This window comes from Camellia sinensis, chromosome 4 (genome assembly GCF_055761805.1).
Source record: "Camellia sinensis isolate YWXY chromosome 4, ASM5576180v1, whole genome shotgun sequence".
In the NCBI taxonomy this organism is placed as follows: domain Eukaryota; kingdom Viridiplantae; phylum Streptophyta; class Magnoliopsida; order Ericales; family Theaceae; genus Camellia; species Camellia sinensis.
Genome location: NC_138964.1, coordinates 200,677,064 through 200,700,055, shown reverse-complemented (window position 1 = coordinate 200,700,055; position 22,992 = coordinate 200,677,064). Strand labels below are relative to the sequence as shown.

At 35.0% G+C, this 22,992-nt stretch overlaps 1 protein-coding gene and 1 long non-coding RNA gene across 2 annotated transcripts; both read right to left on the bottom strand.

Moving 5' to 3' along the window:
• Nucleotides 1-6,914: 6,914 nt before the first annotated feature.
• Nucleotides 6,915-7,560, bottom strand: LOC145789824 (uncharacterized). Its single transcript, XR_014328219.1, has 2 exons — nt 7,464-7,560; nt 6,915-7,217 (listed from the first exon to the last, which is right to left on the bottom strand). It is a non-coding gene; the product is annotated as an uncharacterized LOC145789824 (long non-coding RNA).
• A 1,844-nt stretch (nt 7,561-9,404) lies between these two features.
• Nucleotides 9,405-18,594, bottom strand: LOC114306670 (mitochondrial outer membrane protein porin 2). The gene is made up of 6 exons (XM_028251950.2): nt 17,816-18,594; nt 17,624-17,691; nt 10,614-10,724; nt 10,444-10,530; nt 10,149-10,357; nt 9,405-10,060 (listed from the first exon to the last, which is right to left on the bottom strand). The coding sequence occupies exons 1-6, from the start codon at nt 18,057-18,059 to the stop codon at nt 9,754-9,756; spliced, it is 1,026 nt and encodes a 341-aa protein (XP_028107751.2). The 5' UTR covers nt 18,060-18,594; the 3' UTR covers nt 9,405-9,753.
• Between the last annotated feature and the right edge of the window lie 4,398 nt (nt 18,595-22,992).

Sequence of the window (22,992 nt, the reverse complement as noted above, 5' to 3'; positions counted from 1 at the left end):
TTTTTACACTTAACTCTCTCTCTCTCTCTCTCTCTCTCTCTCTCTCTCTCCTATGTTTGATGGCAAAAGATGATGGAGTGTGTGTGTATAGTGGTGGTATGAGGCAACATATGGCTTATATAGGTACCATTAGTGAGATTAATTAGTTTTTGATTAAAGTAAACTATTACACTAATTTTATTCTAATTATTTGGTTTTGAATCGAATTTCAAATAAATCTATCATAAAAATCTAAAAATCTCAAATAATACATAAATCAAGTTAATTTCTGAATCAGATGCGGATAAGGCCTTCAATTCGCAAACCGAAACGGAAACATGAAAAGATCTTTCTACGTTAAACAGATATAAGCACAAATAAGGCAACATATGATGGAAAATTTCACTTTAATTACTTATTAGGCATAATTAAACATGGATTAATGTTAATCATGGGCCGGGATTGTTACAGTCTTTCTCCCTTAAAGAGTTTGGTCCTCCAAACTCGAGTTACCTTCATTTTGAAAGAATACTGGATTTAAAGGAAACAATTCAGGGTATTTTCTCATCATGTCTTCCTCCGTTTCCCAAGTTGCATAGGCCCCTCTGTGGTTTTGCCAATCAACTTTACCAACGGTACTTCCTTGTTCCTTAGCTTTTTAATTCGGCGGTTTATAATCCGTATTGGCCTTTCTTTGTACGTGTAGTCATCCTTTAAAAGCACATGTGTCGGCTCGATAACATGGTGTGGATCTTGTAAGTAATCCCATAACATTGAGACATGAAAGACATTATGTATATGCTTCATAACTGACGGTAAGGCTACCCGATACGTCACTAGGTTGATTTTCTCCAGAACCTCATATGGCCCAACGTATCTCAGTGCTAACTTGCCCTTAACACCAAACCGCGTTTGTCCTTTCATTGGAGTCATCTTGAGAAACACGTGATCCCCGACTTCATACTCCCTATCTCTTCTTCGGACATCTGCATAATTCTTTTGGCGACTTTGTGCAGTTTTCAAGCGTTGTTGGATCAATTTCACATTTTCCGTTGTTTCTTGCACAAGTTCTGATCCCAACAATGGTCTATCACCTACTTCAGCCCAACAGATAGGAGAATGGCATTTTCTTCCATACAAAGCTTCATAAGGAGCCATCCCAACTTAAATGATAGCTGTTATTGTACACAAACTCGGCTAAAAGAAGGTAAGTCTCCCAATTCCCTTGGAAGTCCAACACACACATCCGTAGCATATCTTCCAAAGTCTTATTAGTTCTTTCGGATTAACCGTCTGTCTGTGGATGGTAAGCACTACTCATCCCCAGTTCAGTTCCCAAAGCCTGTTGCAATCTTTGCCAAAACCTTGACGTAAACTTTGAATCTCTGTTAGATACAATGGATACTGGCATACCATGTAATCTCATAATCTCATTCACATAAATGTTAGCTAACTTATCCGCATTATAGAAAGTTTTGATAGGCAGAAAATGGGCAGACTTAGTTAAACGATCAATAATGACCCAAATAGAATCCATACCTCGAGGGGAGCGAGGCAACCCCAAATGAAGTCCATAGTAATATGTTTCCACTTCCATTCTAGTATTGGAAGCGACTGTAGCAAACCAGCGAGTTATTGATGTTCGGCTTTAACGTATTGGCATTGTAGACATCTTGCCACAAAATCTGCGATATACTTTTTCATCCCAGGCCACCAGAAATTTTGTTTCAAGTCATGATACATCTTTGTATTCCCCAGATGCAAGGCAAATTTAGAGTTGTGAGCTTCAATCATGATGCGTTTTCTTAAATCAGAACCATCCAGCACACAAAGGCGATTATGAAATTTCAACACATTGTTCTCAAGTACAAATCCTGGTCTCGATTTTGAGTCAAGTTCATTTACAATCTTTTTTAGGACCTCGTCTTCAAGTTGCTTCTCTTTGATTTCTTCAATGATTACAGGTTGAGTGGAAATGACAACTAAGATTCTGCCATGTTCACGTATCACAATCTCAATCTCATTCTTCTCCAGGTCACATAACAATTCCTTCTGGCCGGTGAGCAGACATGACAAGTTCCCAATGGATTTTCGGCTCAATGCATCTGCAACGGTATTTGCCTTTCCTGGATGATATAGAATCTGTAGATCATAGTCTTTGATCAACTCTAACCATCTCCTCTGTCTCATGTTCAATTCTTTTTGGGTGAAGAAATATTTGAGGCTTTTATGGTCTGTGTACACTTCACAAGTCACGCCATACAGATAATGTCGCCAAATCTTCAAAGCAAAAACCACCGCGGCGAGTTCAAGGTCATGGGTTGGATAATTCCTTTCATGACGACAAAGTTGCCAAGAGGCATAAGCAATTACTTTTCCATTTTGCATCAAGACACATCCCAAGCCTTTATAGGAAGCATCACTGTAAATCTGGAACTCATCTGTTCCGTTTGGTAAAGTTAGGATTGGTGTAGTTACCAGTCTAGTTTTCAATTCTTGGAAGGCTGACTCCCGTTGATCGTTCTAGTCAAATGGTATATTTTTCTGCGTCAACTGTGTCAATAGCATAACAAGTTTTGAGAAATCTTTCACAAATCTTCTATAGTAACTTGCAAGTCCCAGAAAACTTCTAACTTCTGAAACATTAGTTGGTCTTGGCCAATCCACAATGGCTTTAATTTTTTGAGGGTCAACAGAGATACCGTCCCTGTTAATTACATGGCCCAAAAATGCTACATTGTCAAGCCATAATTCACATTTGGACAATTTTGCATACAACTTCTTTTCTCTTAAAATCTGTAAAGCACTTTGCAAGTGGTTCTCATGTTCTTCTTTGCTTTTGGAGTAAATCAAAATATCATCAATAAACAGAACAACAAACTCATCTAGATATGATTTAAATACGCTGTTCATAAGGTCCATGAAGGCAGCAGGTGCATTAGTCACCCCAAACGGCATTATCAAAAATTTATAGTGCCCATGCCTAATTCTGAATGTAGTCTTCTCTACATCTTCTGTCTTAACCTTCAATTGGTAGTACCCAGATCTAAGGTCAATTTTAGAAAATACTTAGGCTCCCTGGAGTTGATCAAACAGGTCATCTATTCGGGGTAATGGGTATTCATTCTTTACGGTTACTTTATTCAATTCATGATAGTCTATACATAATCTCAAGAACCCATCATTCTTCTTTGCAAATAAGATTGGAGCACCCTAAGGTGATGTGCTTAGGTGGATAAAGTTCCTGTCTAAGAGTTCTTGGAATTGAACTTTTAACTCTTTGAGTTCAGAAGTTAACATTCTATAGGGAGTCTTCGAAATAGGTTGTGTTCCAGGTACTACATCAACCGTAAATTCAATCTCCCTATCATTTAAGTCCCTGAGTAGGTCATTAGGAAACACATCAGGAAAGTCACAAACCACAGGAATAGTTTCCACACTGGTACTATCCGAAGACACAGTCAATACACAGCATAAGTAGCCCCAACAACCTTTTTTCAATAATTTTTTGGCTTTTATAAATGAAATCAAGTATGGTGGGAGAACTACCCCATTTCCAGTAAAAATAAATTCAGGCATGCCAGGTGGTCTAAACACAATAGATTTACTTGCACAGTCAATGGTGGCACAGTATTTAGTCAACCAGTTCATACCCATAATACAATCAAAATGATCAATGCTTAAAGGTAACAAATCAACATACAATGTTATATCACCAATCACAATATCACATACCGGATAAATATAAGCATATATCATAGAACTTCCAGATGGTGTAGACACAGATACTATGCAATTCAAAGGTTCTAACGGTCTAGTTAATTTCCGAGAGAAAGCATGCGATACAAATGAATGCATAGAACTAGAATCAATCAGTACATAGGAATTTTGAGCACAGATAGGGATTATACTTGACACGACTAACTTAATATTCTGTATATCCCCAGGCACTAGTGCAAACACTCTTCCTTGCCTTAGTGTTTCATTTCCAGTATTACCCCTGACATTTGTTTTTGCATTAGTCCTCGTTATAGGAGCGGATCCGGTTGAACTTGCTACCGGAAGGTTAGCATTGTCGAACCTCATTAGACAATCTCTAATCATGTGACCGGTCTTGCCACACCAGAAACACGCACCTGATGCACAATGACACATGCCTTTATGCCTCATTCTACACTCTGAACAGGTTGGCGTAGACCCACTGCTTTGACTTGAGCTGCTTAAAGATCTGGTATTTTGCTTTTTGTTCGAAAAGAATGAACAGCCCTTCCGAAAATTGGGTCTAGACCTTTTGCTTCTCTATTCTGTTGTTGGTGTCTTGGCTTGTCTCATTTCTGCCAAGATGGCTTCTGCCATTATTGCTCTGTCTAAAACATCCACATAAGTAGGCAATTTCAAGACGCCTACTCTGTCAAACACTTCCAAATCCAATCCGCCTTCAAATTTCCATGCCTTCTTGTAATCAGTATCCACCATATGTAAAGCAAATCGAGTCAGTTCAGTAAACTTGGCCTCATACTCGGCCACTGACATCTTGCCTTGTTTAAGTTCTTGGAATTCAAAAACTTTTCGATTTCAGAAGCACTGAGGAAAGTACTTATCGTAAAAGATCTCATTGAAACGAGCTCGTGTCATAGTCCCATTATTCCTTCGGATTAGCAACCACCATCTACGAGCTTTATCTTTTATGGTATAGGTGGCCAAAAGAACATTTTGAGTCTCAGAGCAGGGAAAGACCTCGAATAATTTTTCCAACTCAAGCAACCATGTTGCTACCTTCAACGGCTCAATACCACCTAAGAAAGTCGGTGGTTTCATTTTCATGAACTTCTGGGTCAAGTTGATAATATCATTGTTATCTGGTTCAGCTTGTATCGGTGGAGGTAGGGAATGTAAGGGTTGTTGCCTCTGTTGTTGATTCATTGCCTCAGTTAAAGCTGCAAGCATTTGTTCTATGCAGCTCATTCAAGCCTCAGATGATTCAGCTGACCCATCACTTCTTGTATTTTCCATTTGCCATAGGTAAACAGAACACTATAAACATAGACAAATAGTCTCTTTCACAGTATTCAGATCATTTGTTTCAATGTCATATGATCATGGTTAGATTCAATTTTCACTTTTAATGTACACACACTCACACATGCAGATAGAATGCCTCTACTTCTTACTAGGACATCCTAAGCTCGTATGGACTCATGTGTGCGGTAGAACACGTGTTCTGATACCACTCTGTCACGACCCAAACCCGCCCCTGTAGATTTAGCATTATAACCAGCCAGTAATCCTTAGATTACCTAAGGCCTCTGAATAGAATCATATGTTAGGGGCTGCGGAAGCAAATATATAAAAATATACATAGTCCATGGAGTTGTGCAGACATACATAGGACAGATAATCTTACATTATACGCATACATATGACGTCATAAAGGTATAGTAGTCATACATCATCCCATGTATATATAAACAGACTTTTTGTTCGTGAGCCAAAAGAAACAAAGTCTTAAATACTCACAAAACATGGCCATAAGACTTGACCAATCCGGAACCTCCTCGAGAGGCACAATAGGTGGCTGACAAACACAAAATTCTTCAAGCATCATCTTAAGCCTGGTCACGAGCCTGCTCACCTACATACATAATAAATAAATAATGAGCGAGAGCCCAATGAATAATAACAGAGTAAAGGGATACATGAATGATGTCCTAAAACTAATTTAGAAACCAGAGTTCATATTGAAGACAGATTCACATTCGTATTCTTGTTCATAGCATATATAGAAATCAGGGTTCATGCTTAATTGTCCTTAATACATCCGTTAGCGCTAACAAATAATTTACAAAGCATCATAGATCATACTTGTCAATTCCATAGAGGAACCTCCAGCCGGGAACGGATAACTTGTCAGTTCCATAAAGGAATCTCCAGAATGGGAACGGATAACTTGTCAATTCTATAAAGGAACCTCCGGACTGGGAACGGATAACTTGTCAATTCCACAAAGAAACCTCCAACCGGGTACATATAACTTGTTCGTTCCATAAGGAACCTTCAGTTCGGGTATAGATAACAGATAACATACTTGAATCATAGCATAAATGCCACAAACATTTGTGAGAGTTAGACAATCATTCATAGTATAAAACATGACATTTCATAAAATAGATCTTATTCCATATACAGAAAATAATTTAACTTGAACATAACTTTACTAAGTTATTACTCACAAATAACAGATGGCTCCAAGTAGATGAACAAAGTAGACAATTCAAATATCTTGCGGTGCGTGACCTTAGGTGCTCAATTATGGCCTAGATGTGTAGATGTTTTGAGTTCCCAAGTCAAATGCTCTAAGTTCTTTCCAATCCAAACTCCCTTTCTCTTGAGCTCAAGCTTTCTATACTTAACTCTCTCTCTCTCTCCCTCTTACGTTTGATGGCAAAAGATGATGGAGTGTGTGTGTATAGTGGTGGTATGAGGCAACATATGGCTTATATAGGTACCATTAGTGAGATTAATTAGTTTTTGATTAAAGTAAACTATTACACTAATTTTATTTTAATTATTTGGTTCTAAATCAAATTTCAATTAAATCTATCATAAAATTTTAAAAATCTCAAATAACACATAAATCAAGTCAATTTTTGAATCGGATGCCGATAAGGCCTTCAATTCGCAAACCGAAATGGAAACATAAATAAAATTTTCTATGTTAAACAGATATAAACACAAATAAGGCAACATATGATGAAAAATTTAACTTTAATTACTTATTAGGTATAATTAAGTATGGATTAACGTTAATCATGAGTCGGGATTGTTACAATCACAAAAAATTAATCCAACCACTAACACCATAAAAAACGGAGTCCACATTGACACCACATCGAACCACTAACAACACACGATAAAGCAGCACTAGGAAAAAAATGTTTACCAACCTAACAACCATCACGTCCTGTCTTTAATTTTTAGTAATGTCGGTAATGTTTACCTACATCAGTAATATTTACCAGAAGAATTAAATTTGGGATTTAATTGTCTGAAAAATGTTTGCCAACATCAGTAAAACCACATGATGAACAAGCTATCAATCCCACTCCAAGCTATCAAGCTTCTTACATACACTATCAACCAACTATGCAAACGTCAAAGCTTGATGGAGGCGAACAACCGTACTAGTCTGTCCATACGTACATAACAACGTCACAACAACACCACTGCACCTTTTATACCTGCAATAGATTAAACCAACACCACATAACATTACGAATCAATACAGAATAGAATGAATCAAACTATACCCCTGAACAATCCAGAGCAAAAATAAATCAACATACAACCCTGAACAATCCAGTACAAAAAATAAAAATAAAAAATTACACCCCTAAAATAGCAACGTAACATTTGCACCTTAATTCCATACTTCAAGACACACCCACACACATTGACCCAACAACAAAACAACATACGAAACTAACCTACAAAAATGTCGCCCAACACGTCACCAACACAACAATGAAACAGACCTACAAATTCCCGCACAGACGGTCAACAACATAGCACCTGAAACAGCAATTGAACCAAAAAAAAAAAAAAAAAGAAACCAAACCCCCTAAATCAATGACCCACACTTCCACATCATAAAACTACGTGAAATGGCAACAGCATCAGCCCCAAAAATCATTCTACGCAACCCTAACAATAAAAATTAGACACATAACATTATACCTTAATATGCCCACCCAAATATCAGTCACAAAATCAAAAAAATAAAATAAAATAAAATAACAACCAACAACAACACCACCATGATTCTACATCAACTCCACCACATCAAATGGCTAAACATCACTAACCCCACAAATCACTCCACATAATCCTCCACAAAAATTTGAAAAATAAACACCATACCATAACCAACTCATCCAAACATTAGGAAAAAATCACAACCAAAATCACACTCAAGGATAAACAAGTAAACTCCAAAATATACCATAAATAAAAAGATTAATTGGTTTGAAAAAAAACTTCTAGGACTAAATGGAGCAACATTTTTCCAAATGAGATTTTTGAGTAATTTTTCTTAATTTTTAACAGAAATTAACTTTAGAAGTAAATTAAAAAAAATTTGAAATATGAAAGATTAAAGTGAAAAAAAATAAATTTTAAAATCCAAAATAAGAAAGTAGCCAAAATGTAAAAGAGATAAAATGTAATTTACCCTTTATTTATCTTGTCCAATACTTCTATTTTAACTTTTCTTACTTTTGTTTCAACCTTCACTTGAGTGTCACGTGGTCGATTAAATTCATTACTCATGTGATTTGATCTTTTGAACTCCGTTGTACTTTTCTTGAACTTTTTTATCTCGTTCAAAAAAAAAAAAAAAAAAAAAAAAAAACAAACAAATGCCTTTAAATTTGTTTTTGAATTAAAATTATGTTGATATAATTGTTTGCAGTTTTATAGCAGTTGTATAAAATAAGAAATTTATTAATATTATTTTTTTATATTAGCCTATTATTTTATTTTTGGTTGAATTTTTATAAAACGAAAAATAGACAATGTGGCATATTTGAGCTATCAATGTAAGTATAATTAATGAAGATAACAGCAAAACATTGATCGTGTTAAAATTGGGCAGAACACTGAACACATTATTATGGTGAGTTTTGAGTCCATTGTGTTAAAATTTTATAAACACCAAGATAGATGAGAGACTACTATAGTAATTGAAAGGCTATAAATATGGTGAATAGTAAATTATTTAAAATTTTGTTTAAAAGTTAAAAAGATATTCAATTTGCATGGTAGCTATGAATAGAGGATTAATTGAATTAGTGGGAAGTTGCCACTACTTAAAAGCCAAATCACTTTCATCTCGAAAGTCGCAACATAAACAGCCTCCTAGAACTTCATTCGTAACAATCAAAGACTTCAATACTACTCGCCCATGTTACTACTAAAAAAATGTTTGGAAGCTCTACTTAAGCACTCCAACCCACTTCCAATGACATAGAATAGGCCATGTAAAAAAGAACCCACACTCCTCTCTCTATCTCTCTACTCTCCTCCTCTCTCTCTCTTTCACCTCATTGGAGGTCAAAATGGGGATAATGTATTAGGGAATGTAACAATACTCATTAATAGTGTCTTCAAGAATTGTAGCAATAAGTAGAATGAAAAAATGTACTGAGTTCCAAATCCTATGGCCCCCCCTAAAGTACAAAACAATTACGAATTTATCAAAAAACACGAACACCAATTTCATCAGAGCTGCATTCATTGCTTAGCCTACTAATGGGCAGAGCAGATTCTTGCTTAGCCTACTAATGCAATCAATTTAACCAACTTCTGCACCGTATAAACTGTAAAAGAACAGAAAATAATAATACCAAAGTGAAAGTAAGAAGACAGCATGAGCAAAAACTGTTTTCCATCAGTGGTATATTCCAATGACATCCAAAATCCCAAAACATACTTTCATAAGAAAGCCGATAAGAAATTTTTTGCCAATCCCAACAAAAAGCTCCTCCAAATCAAGAGAATAAATATGCAAGTATGTCAAGATGCTTGGAAGAGAAAAATAGAAGAAAATACAGAGAGAGAGAGAGAGAGAGAGAGAGAGAATGACAGTGGAAGGGCCTAAGTATCTATCCAGAGTCATTAATTAATATCCTAAAACAAATATCTCTGTGGAACTACTTATTGAGAGCTCCTTTTTTCAAATGTGACCAAAACAAAAACTTCAAAAGCATGATATCATCATCAAGGCTTGAGAGCAAGGGCCAAACCAAACCTGGGTGTTTTGTCCAAGGCCTTGGTGTCAAACTCACTAGAGATGGTCAGAAGTGATTTTGGTACAAGTTGGTGCTGCAAGACAGCCCCAAGCCTCCCGTGATTGTTGAGCTTTGCTTTGACCACTGTCAGGTTATCAACTGCATATGATCCACCGACTGTAAATGTGTTCTCATTTGTCGAAAACTTTCTAGTGATCTCTCCCACAACAGCACTCTGCTTTATTTGATCCATATAGTGCACATAAGATGCCCTTATAGAGTCTCCTTTATCACCCCTGAGAGAATACCATGGCAACTAAACATCAGAATTTATGAACAATTTCACTGCTTATATTGTGGCAAACTAGTACCACCACTACTTACAGAATTATTGAAGCACAAGAGTCTGGTTTTGTCACACTAATGCCAGCAGTATACTTCGTAAATTTACTGGAATTGGTCTCATAACCAGCCTCAGCACCAAAAGCGATAGTTGGGTTACCAATGGTTGCAGAAAGATCAACGGTAGGAGATTGGCTCAGAGTAACAGCTGTAGTGAAGTTTGCATGGTGATGGAAGTACTGAACCTCCAGCTGCATAAGAAAACACACAAAAAGTTTCAGAAATTGAAAAGATACCAACACCTCATATTTCCTATAGGAGTTTGTTAGATACATACCTTGCCAGAGTTATAATCAGGCAGTTTGAATGAAGCAATGGTCTTTGTTGAGGGAACAAAATCAGTGAAAGTTAAAGTAGTTGAGATCTGCCAAAACAGTCATAAGAGGATATGGTCACCGAAAACAAGTGTATTGAACTTTTAGAAGACTGAGGTATTAAGAAACCCACACTTGATGCCGCATCAAATTTGACATCAATTAGAATGTTCTTGTATTTGTATTGTGCTGCTACATCCCCAGTAGATAGTCCTCCTTTCTTTACCGCAGTTGATGTGATGGCCTGAGAGAGAGGGAGAGGACAAAAAAAAAAAAAAAGAGCAGTTGAATTGAGTTCTTGCTCCCCATTAATATGAAAATTAAACAACTCAAATTAAGATGGGGAAAAGAATTAAAAAAAATTCAAGTGATATTTGACAAGGATACATATCAGCCATCAACGAACAATTATCCAGGAATTGGGAGCCATTTAAGAGAAGAATACAGACAAGACTTTCAACTGGTAGAAGGATAGAATACTTAATTTAATTAAAAGCATTATAAAAAACCAGATACTTTATTTATCCTGTGACTTCCAAATAAAAATACAAGGTTTCTAGGTCACCATTCACCAATATAGAAAACTAAAATTCATCATTAATAAAAACCAATCACTGCGAAAAGACCCTGCAAAATACAAAGAAGACAACGTTGCATCAACCTATTCTATCACTAGCAAATATTAAGATGCCCCCAAGATATACTGTTTCATGGAACATTCCAAGAGAAAAACATAACAACAAGAATAACAGTAATAGTTCCCTGTATATATCTATATAATAAGGTAAGAGGTTTTTTGAAAATGTATAGAAATGTCTCAGAGATACATTTAATTGGACCGCTGAGATCAATCTTCAGTATATATCAACGGCTTTGAATTATTTATTTCCCGCCCAAACACTTCTCTTCCTTAACCTTCTCACCTACCCACGTCTCTCTCTCCCTCTCTGCTCTCACCCACGTCTCTTCCTTCCTTCTTTATCTCTCTCTCCCTCTCTCCCTCTCTGTTTATTCTTCAACAGGAACCCTCTCAACCACCGCCATCGCGACCACCTCTCTTCTCCCTCGCAGGACCCTCGCTGTTTCTCCTTCTTCAACAGATCCCTCGACCACCGCCATCATGACAGCCTCTTCCTCATCCCCCTTTATCACTTCAGTCCTCTCCTCCTCTTAGCAGATCTCGCCGAAACCCTCTTTGCCTCTTTGCTACCGATGCTTGGCAAGGTACGATTTTTGTTTGTTTTGATTTCGATTTTTCTGAATTTGGAGTTTATTTGGGTTACTTATTTTCCTCCACCGTTGTTGTTTGTTGAGTTAAGGTCTGTTGTGTTCAGAGGTTTTTGGATTGTGAGTTTAAAATTTGTGGTTATTGTGTTGTGTTTGTGTTTTTTTCCCAGATCTGGTGTGTAATTTTTGCTAATTTAAAATTTTTTTTTTTTTGGGGCTAGGATTGTGATTCTAATCGGACTGTTTTTTATTTATTTAAAGTCTCGACAAAGCATGGTTTTTGAAGATTGAGTGTTTTGATTACGAAGATGAAGAGGGCTAGAGATGATATGTACATGGCTTCTCAACTCAAACGCCCCATCGTCTCCTCTCGCGCCGAACCGAGAGTCCTTTCTCTATCTCTCTCTTAGTTTGTTTTTTTTTTAACTCTCATTTTTCTAATATTGTGATATTGGAAGCTGTGATTATGAGTGCTTCTTTATTGTATAAAAAATTATAAGCAAGTAAAATTTCTGAAAATTTGGTGAATCATGTTTGAAATTGTTGAGTGCGAGTCTGTTAGTTATTTACTGATTAGGTATTTTGTTTGGCTTCGGATTTTAAACTTCAGTATTTTTGTTTTTCATTCTTTTACTCAGTATGTTGTTCCTTCAAGGAGAACAAAGATCTGATTTTTGTTGAATTTTTCTTTATAAAATCTGTCTGAAGTTTGATTATATATCTAGGGTTGAAGCTAAAAATAGGAATTAAGACCTACCTTTGTTGAAAGAATATATTTTGACCTAAGTTTAATGATAAAATTAGTATATTGATTTATTTTATTTTTTTATTTGGTGTGGGTAATGAAGCTCTGGGCCCAGATGATGGGTGGAGCGAGCACACAGAAACTAACTACCAATGATGCATTGGCATATCTCAAGGCAGTTAAGGACATATTTCAAGATAAAAGGGATAAATATGATGAGTTTCTTAAAGTTATGAAAGGTTTCAAGGCTCAAAGGTTTGGTCATTTATTCCTTCTTTTACTTCCAGAATCTAAATAAAGTTCTCATTTATTGATCCCAACGTTACATTGTTTGAGACAAAGTTGGGAGAGATTTGCTTTTCAAAGTTGGGAGAGAGGCTCAAGTTACACAGATTTGCTTTTCTCTTATCCCCACACCCCAATTTGCTTATTTCCTCCCTCAGATTTTAATCTTATCCCCACACAGATTTTAATCTTAATATTTTCTCTTTCTCTTGAACTAATTTATAATTTATGGACTTATTGAAGATACAATATTGATAGAAATAGTGAAAAAAATATATATATTACATTCAATAGAACATGAAGAGAAAATGTTCTTATTCTGCCAAATGTTGGTTGGTGCTTATAACTTTTTTTATTTGGAAATTAATATCAAAGTATTTGGTATAAGACAGATAAAATTTAAATAAATTAAAAAGTTGGGAGAGAGAGAGAGAGAGAGAGTTCATTGGTTTCAGTCCAGGTAACTCCCTTGGTTTCTCTGTGTATTTGACAGTGCTTTGTGTTTTATGTCTTTTATTACAAGGGAAAGAAGAAAGAGAAGAGAGTTCATCATCTGGGCTGAAAATGAGGAATTCTTGGGGTTTCTTGGCTGCTCCAAAGCCTAACATTTCAACTGGAATACACAGATTGGTGAAGACTTTCAAAAACTTCTCTCAATTATTTGGTAAGTGGATTATTAGATAACCAAACTCTCTCCTTTTCTTTCTCTTGAACTAATTTATAATTTATGAACTTATTGAAGATACAATATTGATAGAAATAGTGAAAAAATATATATATATATTACATTCAATAGAGTCCTTGGGTGCGTGATGTGATAGAAGATACAATATTGTGCCTTTGGGTTGAATACCTGCGTTGTTTATCGAGATTTCTTGGGTGCGTGACATGCTATGGATTCTTCTTTGTTTAGTTGCTAATGGGTTGAGATTAATTTTATGGGATTTAGAGTCCTTTGCTGTAGTATCATCGCTCTGATGATGCAGTGTCAATGTATCATTTGAAGAAGATGAACTGGTCACTTGGGGTTGTAAATTAAATTATAACTTGACAGAGCAGGATGGAAAAAACGAAATCGATTCACGTAGTCAATCCCAATTGATTGTAACATAAGACTTAGTTTGGTTTGATTAGGCTTCTGGGTAGATGATTAATTTGGCTAAGCGAAGATAATTATTGCTCATGTTTATCTTCTTTACTCGACTTTTAGTATAAAATTCTATAACTTTTTTTTAATCAATGTTAATTTTTTTTTTTTTTTTTTGGGGGGTGGGGGAATGGTGCCATATCAAATGGTGGATTTTGCCAGGTGCATTAGGCTGTTGTACCTTGCTTTGCTTCAGAAAAAGCAAGCATTGCCTGTGTGCAGGAGTTGTGAAAATATCCTAATTAGAGATGGAGGGTCAAAATAATATGACTGTGAGTTTACTGAATGCGCTTCAGCAGAGAAGTATGCACTTTTATTTCCTTAATATATAGGAAGCATGCAATTAATTACATTGGCCTATGAAATTGGTGAAACTATGATTCCCTTTACGCAATAGAGTCCAATCAAGTTATGAGGAGCAACTTTTAATTATTTGAAACGTTCATATTGTAAGGTCCGTTTAGTAAATCATCTATAAAAATAAAAATAAAAATAAAAAAATTAATTGGATATCTTTAGTCCCATGATTAGTTTTTAATTATTTGATATTTAATTTTTTTTTTTATATTAGATTTGTTTGGAATTGTAGAATGTAGTCTATTAAATATATTTTTATAATTACATTTTAATCTTAAATTTAAATAGTTTTGCGAGTACAATTATATCATAATCCTAATATTATTTACACCGTGCCTAGTATATATATATATAGAGAGAGAGAGAGAGAGACTTGGGTAGGTTAGATTTTTTTTTTATTTTTATAAAGCCAACATAAAATGCCTGTTTATATGGTCATTGCATTACTATTTCAGAGATATCAACCACCGTCACTTAATCTTTGCTGTTGACCTTCAATTGATTTTTATTTTCATTTTGTTCAGAAGCTTCATTTACCAAAACCCAAATTTAATAAATTTCAGCTCAAAGATTTTGTGATTAAAAGACATGTCAACGAAATAAAAAATCGTGGTGAAAGACATTTCAATAATAAAATAAGTTACCAAATACTACCTTCACCACAAATTTCTATTTTGCCATTCCAGCTTATCAGTCACATATTGTGGGATAAATGCACCAGCTTTCAAGTAGTGGTGGGTTCAGTCTTATTATTGGCCATCCAGTCCTCTTTTTTTTTCTTGTAATTTTTTTGTGAACAATTATGTCTTTTCAAAATATTCTATTCCAGCTAATATTTTTTCAATAAAGTAGTCATTACTTAAACTTGAATTTAAGACCACACCCATAACCTTTTCAGATCTGGTCTCAGAATATCAATAACCTATTACATTTAAAATCCTAATACTACTAATATGTCTTGTCATGCCACCAATTCATTTTTGTAACCCAAATCAAAAAATTAGTCCCAAACCTTCAATTTGTTATGTATAGAACAAATCACAAAACATGTCAAACTAAAATTTGGACTCATTCATCTCACTCCAATCCCACAGCAACACCTTCAAGCTTCCTTTTCTTTACAACTGATCTCCAAGAAAAATGACACTTCAGATAATCTTGCAGCCATGAACCGTAAATGTCGATTTGGGAACTCTTATACTGTTTATTTTTACCATACTTTCATCAACTATCAGTATATCACCATTAAACAACATACACCAAGAAGCCTCATTCAGTCTTACTCCAATGCAGACCAAGCAACGGAGATATGCAAGGGGCTTGGAGGGATGCAGGAAGAGAGGGTGGGGGAATTACCAAAAAGAGAGATGGAAGAGGGTGCTAAAAGCTAAACTTTCAAATCAAGCCAATTTTTATGGAGCATGCTTGTCTCTCTTACAATTTTCTACACTCAGTTCACAGTTCCACCATACATTTATAGCAACTGCAATGTATCTAGCTTTTGCTTCTTCCCCAATCATATCCCTCGAGTCATTGAAACTATATCAACGAGTTTGTTTAGAGACTACAACAAGGGCTTTCTCTCCAAAACTTCCTATCAATCACAAAGCAGAGAAGCATCTGTACCTCAAACCTAGGATCCAGTTACATTATTTTCCTGAAAGGTTGCTTTTCAGTTTTCACAATAGTAAAGGTTGCTTTTCAAAGGATTGAAGTTGGCTCTGGGGAAAGGAGGTATCAAGATTGCTTAATTACATTATCCTCTTGGGGTGCGAGGACATTTAATTTTGGTCTAAGCTCTCTGGTTGTGAGAGTTCAATTAGTGCCTAGGTCTTTTTATTTTTTTGTTTGCTATCTCCGGGAGCATGTGGCCATGGTTTTTGTGCTTGTTGTCCCAAGGGCATTGTATTGAGCTCCATTGTGTATCTCTTCTTTTTTGGTAATGAAATGCTCACTTACCAAGTAAATAAAAAAGGAAAAACACAAAAACAAACATGTAAAAGAAGACTCATAGTTGAAACCATGAGGTCCAGCATAATTTTGCATCTGTTTTTATACTCAAACTTTGAGTCAACACCTATTGAAAGAGGGGGGAAATGGAAAGACAAGACAATTCACAATATCCTAAATCCATTAGTATTTAATTGTCAATATCCCAATTCTCTTTATCTTTTTTTCATTTCATAAATGAATACTAGTAATTTTCCTCCTTTCCGTTCTACCATCTAGATCCTGGCAAGTAGTGTTTCGTATCTTACATGATGACTTAATAATAAAGACATACCAAGAACACCTACCACTGGTATGTTCTTATAATGGTTCGATGGTTCTCTCAACCAATTTATTAGAGCTTCTTTAATTCTCTTATTTAGAATAATCCTTGTCACAGAAAAACTGAAAGCTCAATTTCACTTTTGTCAACCCCATACGAATAGATTTTTATTAAGTTGCTGATAAATTTGGTTAATGAAGCCTTGGAAACAGGCAACACAAGAATATTTATCTACCAAATATGTGAAAGCAACTGAAAGGCCTACATCATTGGAACAAGCCATTTGAGGATTAGAGAAGGCACAAGGATCAGCTCTCTCCTAATCCAAAAAGAATGCCACTTCTCCTTTTTTAAAAGGAGGTCCAAAAGGAATAACACATTAGCAGCATACCACTGCTATAGTCCTCTCAAATTTTAGACCACTGACACAACCAAAAGGAAAAGTTGAAAAAGAATATTAACACACCAAGTTCACAAATCTATAATTTACAACTTGGTCCTTCTCTCTGCTTCAAGAAAATGACTTCGGGCTGAACAATTAGGCATTAGCTCTCATATGTTGACCACGCCCTTTGTAAAACCTTATTTTTGGTAATAAAATAACTTACCAAGAAAAAGGAAGTCCAAGTGGTAAACACCAGAAACAGGGAAACACTAGTTCAGTGGTCGGCTTACAAACCTTGAGGTTGAGGGCTTTGTACATAAGGACAATCACCAATCACTTGGTACAAATATATATATATATATATATATACACATTGATCTAGGAGTAATGGTCAAGATAAGGATTCTTGTTCCTAATGTTTCAATAAATATCTTAATAAGCACATTGATTACAAACTCTTCTAAAAACAAGTCTAGTGTAAAAGCAAAGCAAATACTAGCGGTGCCTTCATTATACAGAACACCAGCATAATTCACACAGATAATTCATAATAATGGAGATTCGATCACAAATTGGTAAAAAAAAAAAAAAAAAAAACCTATTGCAAATAGATTATTCACGTAAAACTCACTTAAAACTGTGGCACAATCTCTGAAAACCCTAATTTATGATCTGGAAGAAGAAGAATCCGAGAGAGAGAGAGAGAGAGAGAAATGAATTCATACCACTCCGGTGTCACTGTAAGTGGAGACGGAGAATTTCTGATCGGAGACATAGTCCTTTGTCAGCAGATCTACATTCAAGCAATACATTAGAATTCCGTAAATACAACGCAAACACACACACACACACACACTGGTACACAACAATGGCGAATCTGAGAGAGAGAGAGAGAGAGTAAAGTATGAGTGATTTACCTTTGGCTTTCTTGCTGATATCAGAGAAAAGTCCAGGTCCCTTGCTCATGTTTGCACAGAGAGAGAGAGAGAGCTGTGAGAGTGTGAATCGCAAGGAGGAGAGGCCGTGATGAAGAGAAAATTGGGGTTCACTTTCGTAGTCACCACGAATGTGGGGATGAATCGTAGGGGAAACTGGGGTCCGAGGGGGTGTGGGGTTCACATGAAGCGATATGGTGTGAGTCCCATACATAAGGTACAACATTTGATATAAAAAAAATAATAATAAAAAAAGGAAAAATTATTATGTACTGGGACTAGTGGGAGTGACCCCAGCACCTCTACCTCCACGGGGGCTATGAAGCAAGACAGAAAAAAAAAAAAATTCAACCAATGAAAAACCAGTGGGGTTGCTGGGGGTCATCCCCACTGGGAGTTCCAACCATTTTCTTATTTTTAATAGACTAATAGGTCCACAATTTTTTAAGTTTTGTATCTAGAGGTCTCATTTTATATTTTCTTATTTTTTAAATGACTGTATTATCCCTTGATTTGATATATATATATATATATATATACATGTGAAAAATCAAATATTCGCCTATGCGAGGTTGTCTGCGATCTCGATCTCTCTCCATGATGCCGATCTCTTTGTGCTGTGAGGTCGATCTCGTTGTGCGATCTAAATCTCTGTGTATAGGCGATCTCTGCATACGTTCTCTCTCTCTCTCTCTCTCTCTCTGTGTTTGTGTCTCACTCTGTCTCTGTCTCTCTCTCTCTCTCTGTGTTTGTGTGATCTCTGGTTTGTGTTTGGCAATGTTGTTATAGTTTTTTGTTTTGTGATAAACTTTGTTTGTTTGATACTTATTTTGTGATTTTTGTATGTGATATAGTGTAATAATTTTGATTTTGTTGATTTTGTTTGTTGTTTAGTGTAATGTGTTTTGAAGTTATAGTTTGGAATTGTAAATTCTGAAGTTTTGATACTGATATGTTGTAACTGTATAATTTTACAGTTTGGAATTGTGCATTGTGAAGTGTTAATACTGATATGTTATAACTGTATAATTTTGCAGTTTAAAATCTGTAAATAATTGTTTGCTGGTTTGTGATTTTGTAGTATGGAGGGGTGTTTCATGTTAATGTGCAAATACAGTAACTCTTTTGCTGCTATTAAGATTAGTGAGAGATGTAGTTATCATGCAGTTGTTGAGAAAATATCTGCGCAGTTCAAGGAGTTGAGTGTTGGTAACTTTTGTTTATTTTTCTCTTTTCTTAGATATTCTAATTGTATTGTTGAATATAATGATGATTTGGGAAATATGATGTCAATGGTAGGTTGCAGTGGTTCTCATGTTATTGATATTGTTGTAGGTGATAGGAGAATTGTGAAGGTTAATGATAATTCTTCTAGGATTTATTTTGTAATTTGTGAGAGTTCTTTGGTTAATGATTATGATGATCTTGGTGGTTTGTTGCCTAGTTTTTATCCAGAATCAGAAAGAGTCTTGTTGTCTTCTAGTTGGAAGGGGATTATACACAGTGTTGGTCAAGAATTTGAAGATGGAGTGCTGGCGTTCTGTATTGCATCGGCTAAGTATGCAGTTGAGTATAGTTTTGCAGTGAATTATTTGAAGAACGATGCAACAAGAGTAACTGCTGAATGTATGATGAAGTTGTCTACGAGTTGTAAATGGTTTGTGTATGGAAAGGTGTTGATGAATTATGGTATTTTTTTAATTATAAAGTTGGAAAATGTACATACTTGTGGGGTTGTTGCTCGTAGATCTTGTAGCAAAATGGTTGGTTCTAGACTTGTGTCTGATATTAAGCATAATGATATTAGTGATAATCCGTTGAATCGTCCTATTGAAGTTAAAAAAAAAAGTTGAAAAAGCAATATGGTATAGATGTTTCTTATCGGGTTGCATGGTTAGGAGTTGATAAGGCAAGAGGTGGGTTGTTTGGTGATTTTGCAACTTCTTTTAACCAACTTCGATGGTACCTTGAGACGGGTATGAGAACAAATCCTGGAAGTGTGTTTGAATTAGATGTGGATGAAAGTAGTAGGTGTTTTCGGAGGTTAATTATGGCATTTCATGGATGTTTGTATGGCTTTCAATTTTGTCATCCATTGTTGTTTGTTGATGGTACATTCTTGAAGGGGATTTACAAGGGGGCATTTACTTGCAGCAACATCAAATGATGGTAATAAAGGTATGTATTTATTTGCAGTTAGTATAGTTTTGGTTTTGTGAGTGTGTTTTGGTAGTTGGTGGATTTTGGTTTCTGTTATTGTATTGTGAGTCTGCTAATTTTTGTAGTTTCATGTTATTTTGTTTTCAGGCTTGTTTCTTTTGGCTTTTACGATTGTTGATGCTGAAAATCAAGATAATTGGATGTGATTTTTAAGTCAGTTGTTAAAAACTGTTGGTTCAGGCTGGAGATTGTCCTTTGTGTCGAACCATCAACATAGATTGCTAGATGCTCTTTCAGTGGTTTTTCCCAATGCACATAATGCATATTGCTTGAACTTTTTGAAGATAAATTTGATTGACAAATTGGTGGAATTTCCTACTAACTATAAGCTGACTTTGATGAAATATTAGTTAAATGTGCTTATGCACCAACTGTTGCTTCATTCCAACATTATATGGAAAAATTGAGACGTATTACTAGGAATGGTAGAGTTGATAGTATGTTGGATGGTTTGCAAAATGATAAGTGGGTCAATGCATTTTTTAGAGGGAAACGATATGGTGAGATGTCATCTAATGCTGCCGAGTTTTACAATAATTAGATTGGTGGGACCCGTGAGTTGCCTATTACTTGTATGATTGATATGATTAGGGTTCAAATCATGACTCAATTGTCTAATAGAAGAGTTGAATCTAAAAGATGGACTACCAAATTGTGTCCAGTTATGGAAAATAAGTTGGTGGATTATTTGAAGTCAACTAAGTCTTGGGATGTGATTGTTGCTAGTGATATTGTGCTTGAGGTTCATTCTTCTATTTCTTTTTATGTTGATATTGGTAGACGAACTTGTTCTTGCCATGAATGGAAATTGAATGATTTTCCTTGTCATGCTGTGCATGTTTTGCGTAGTAGTAGTAGAGATGTGTATGATTTCATTGATTCTTTTTTTCATGTGGATTGTTTTAGAGAGTCGTACAAGGAATCTGTTTATCCAGTGCCTTCAAGTGAGAGATTTGACTTTAATGGTACCAGTAGTTCGATTATCAAACCTCTTATAACGAAGAAGTAGCCCCGGCAGAAAAAGAAGAAGATGATACCTTCTAAGGATGAGAATGTGAAATAAATCAAGTGTGGGAGGTGCTTGAAATATGGGAATCACAATAAGAAGACGTGCAAGGCTGCTATTTGAGGTCTTAGTCTATTCTTTTGGATTTCTATTTGAAGTTGAGGAATTGTGATAATAAAATGTGATACTTGGTATTATGGAAGTAATGAATAAAGTTGGTTGCATTTTTTTTTTTTAGATGTGTTCTTTAGTTATTGAAATTGTTTTATTACAATTTTATTTTATTTTATTTTTTTGTAGATTTGGTTGGTTTTATTTTTGTGGAATGCTGAGAAGGTTGTTGAAAATTTCTTATAGAAATTGTATAATCTTGCAGTTTTACTACATAATATATTTATTTAATATTTTGTAGTAACAAAACTGTAGAATTTTGTAGTTTTATTTTTAATTTTGAAATGCAGTTCATCTATTTGTTTGAGTGATGAAATTGGATAATTTTGCAGTTTTAAAAATTATGTAGGAAATACATATTATAATGCGTGAAAGGCACTCACGATCATAAAACTACATAATTGTGTAGTATAATTTTTGTTTGAGTGATGAAACTGCATAAATTTGCAGTTGTAAGAATTATGAGAACCAGCCTGATGAAATTGCATAATTTTACAGTTTTAAGAATTATTAAAAACAACTTGATGAAACTGAATAATTTTGCAGTTTTAAGAATTATTAAAAACAACATTTCCTCTATGAATTTATATGCAACCACAAATGTGATGACAATAATAAGCACAAGAACACAAACAAGAATATTAAGCACAAGAATAACAACAACTAGAATAATAACAACAACAAAAGCAACAACGACATCAATGACAACAATCTTTTCACCATGATAACCACAAGAAGATCAATCACCAAAAGCATAAAAAGTACTTGTTACATGTAAAAAAAAAAAAGAAAAAAAAAGTACAAAAATATGTTCACATGAGTATTTGTATTGTAAAGAAGTTTTTTCATTATTTCTATGGTTTGGTATGTTTTATCAACATTTGGTAGTGCTCGAGTTTCCAAGATCGGTTCTTATCGTTGAGGAATTGACTGATGATTTCTGCTCAAAATTTGACCCACTCAGTTGGTCGAAGTGATTTCTGCACAGGTTGCCAGTTGATAAATTGGTTGATAACATTGTAGACGGCGATTGCACAATCATTCTTGCAAAGTTTTAGATGAAGTTAATTAGTTAGGTAAAACTGTAAAATTTAGCATATTGAAACATTAGTTATTGACTTTATATTTTATGAGTGTGGGTTTGTTGTGGCATTCCTCAATTGATGCAATTACTGTCTCGCACTCTTGAGATGATAACATGTTTCCTTGATTACTGAATAATGCTTTGTTTTATCTCAGTTGATATTGTTGCTACAAAATAGTTAGTGTGTGTTTTTGTTAATTATAGTGATGTGCTGAGATGTTTTGAAAGGAATAGAATTAAGTAGGAAATTTTATTTAACTTACAATTTCCTTTGCAATTTCAAAATGCTTGTTGTGACAATCTTTTGCTGGCCTCAAAGAATCATAGTGCCTTCATATCCCATTAGCATTGTCAAAGACCACAATTGTCCAATGGTTGTCGTGGTTAATTGAGAAATGGATATATTTGTTTTTCATTGCTTCTGGAAAATGGTTGTCCATCATTTTTTCTCTCAATGCCTGATCTTGGTTTTGTAGTAGAGTCTGTAATTTATATATGTTTGAAATATGTTATAAAAGTCTGTAGTAAGACATGTTAAGAAAGTAGAAATTTTGCAATTTGAATAATTTTGAAAGGCATGTTAATAGTTTTGCTTACATTGATGAGTGTTGAGAAAACATAAGATTTACTTAGGTATGGATTTCTTGCAAATACTAGATCATGTTTCTCAAATTCTTC

Excerpts from the sequence above, each read along its gene's own strand:
- LOC114306670 (XM_028251950.2), bottom strand. The coding sequence starts at position 18,059 with ATGTTGTACCTTATGTATGGGACTCACACCATATCGCTTCATGTGAAC. Across the intron at positions 10,725-17,623 it reads CTTACAGTGACACCGGAGTG|GCCATCACATCAACTGCGGT; the intron begins GTATGAATTCAT and ends CCTCTCTCTCAG. Across the intron at positions 10,061-10,148 it reads TCTTGTGCTTCAATAATTCT|GGGTGATAAAGGAGACTCTA; the intron begins GTAAGTAGTGGT and ends GTATTCTCTCAG.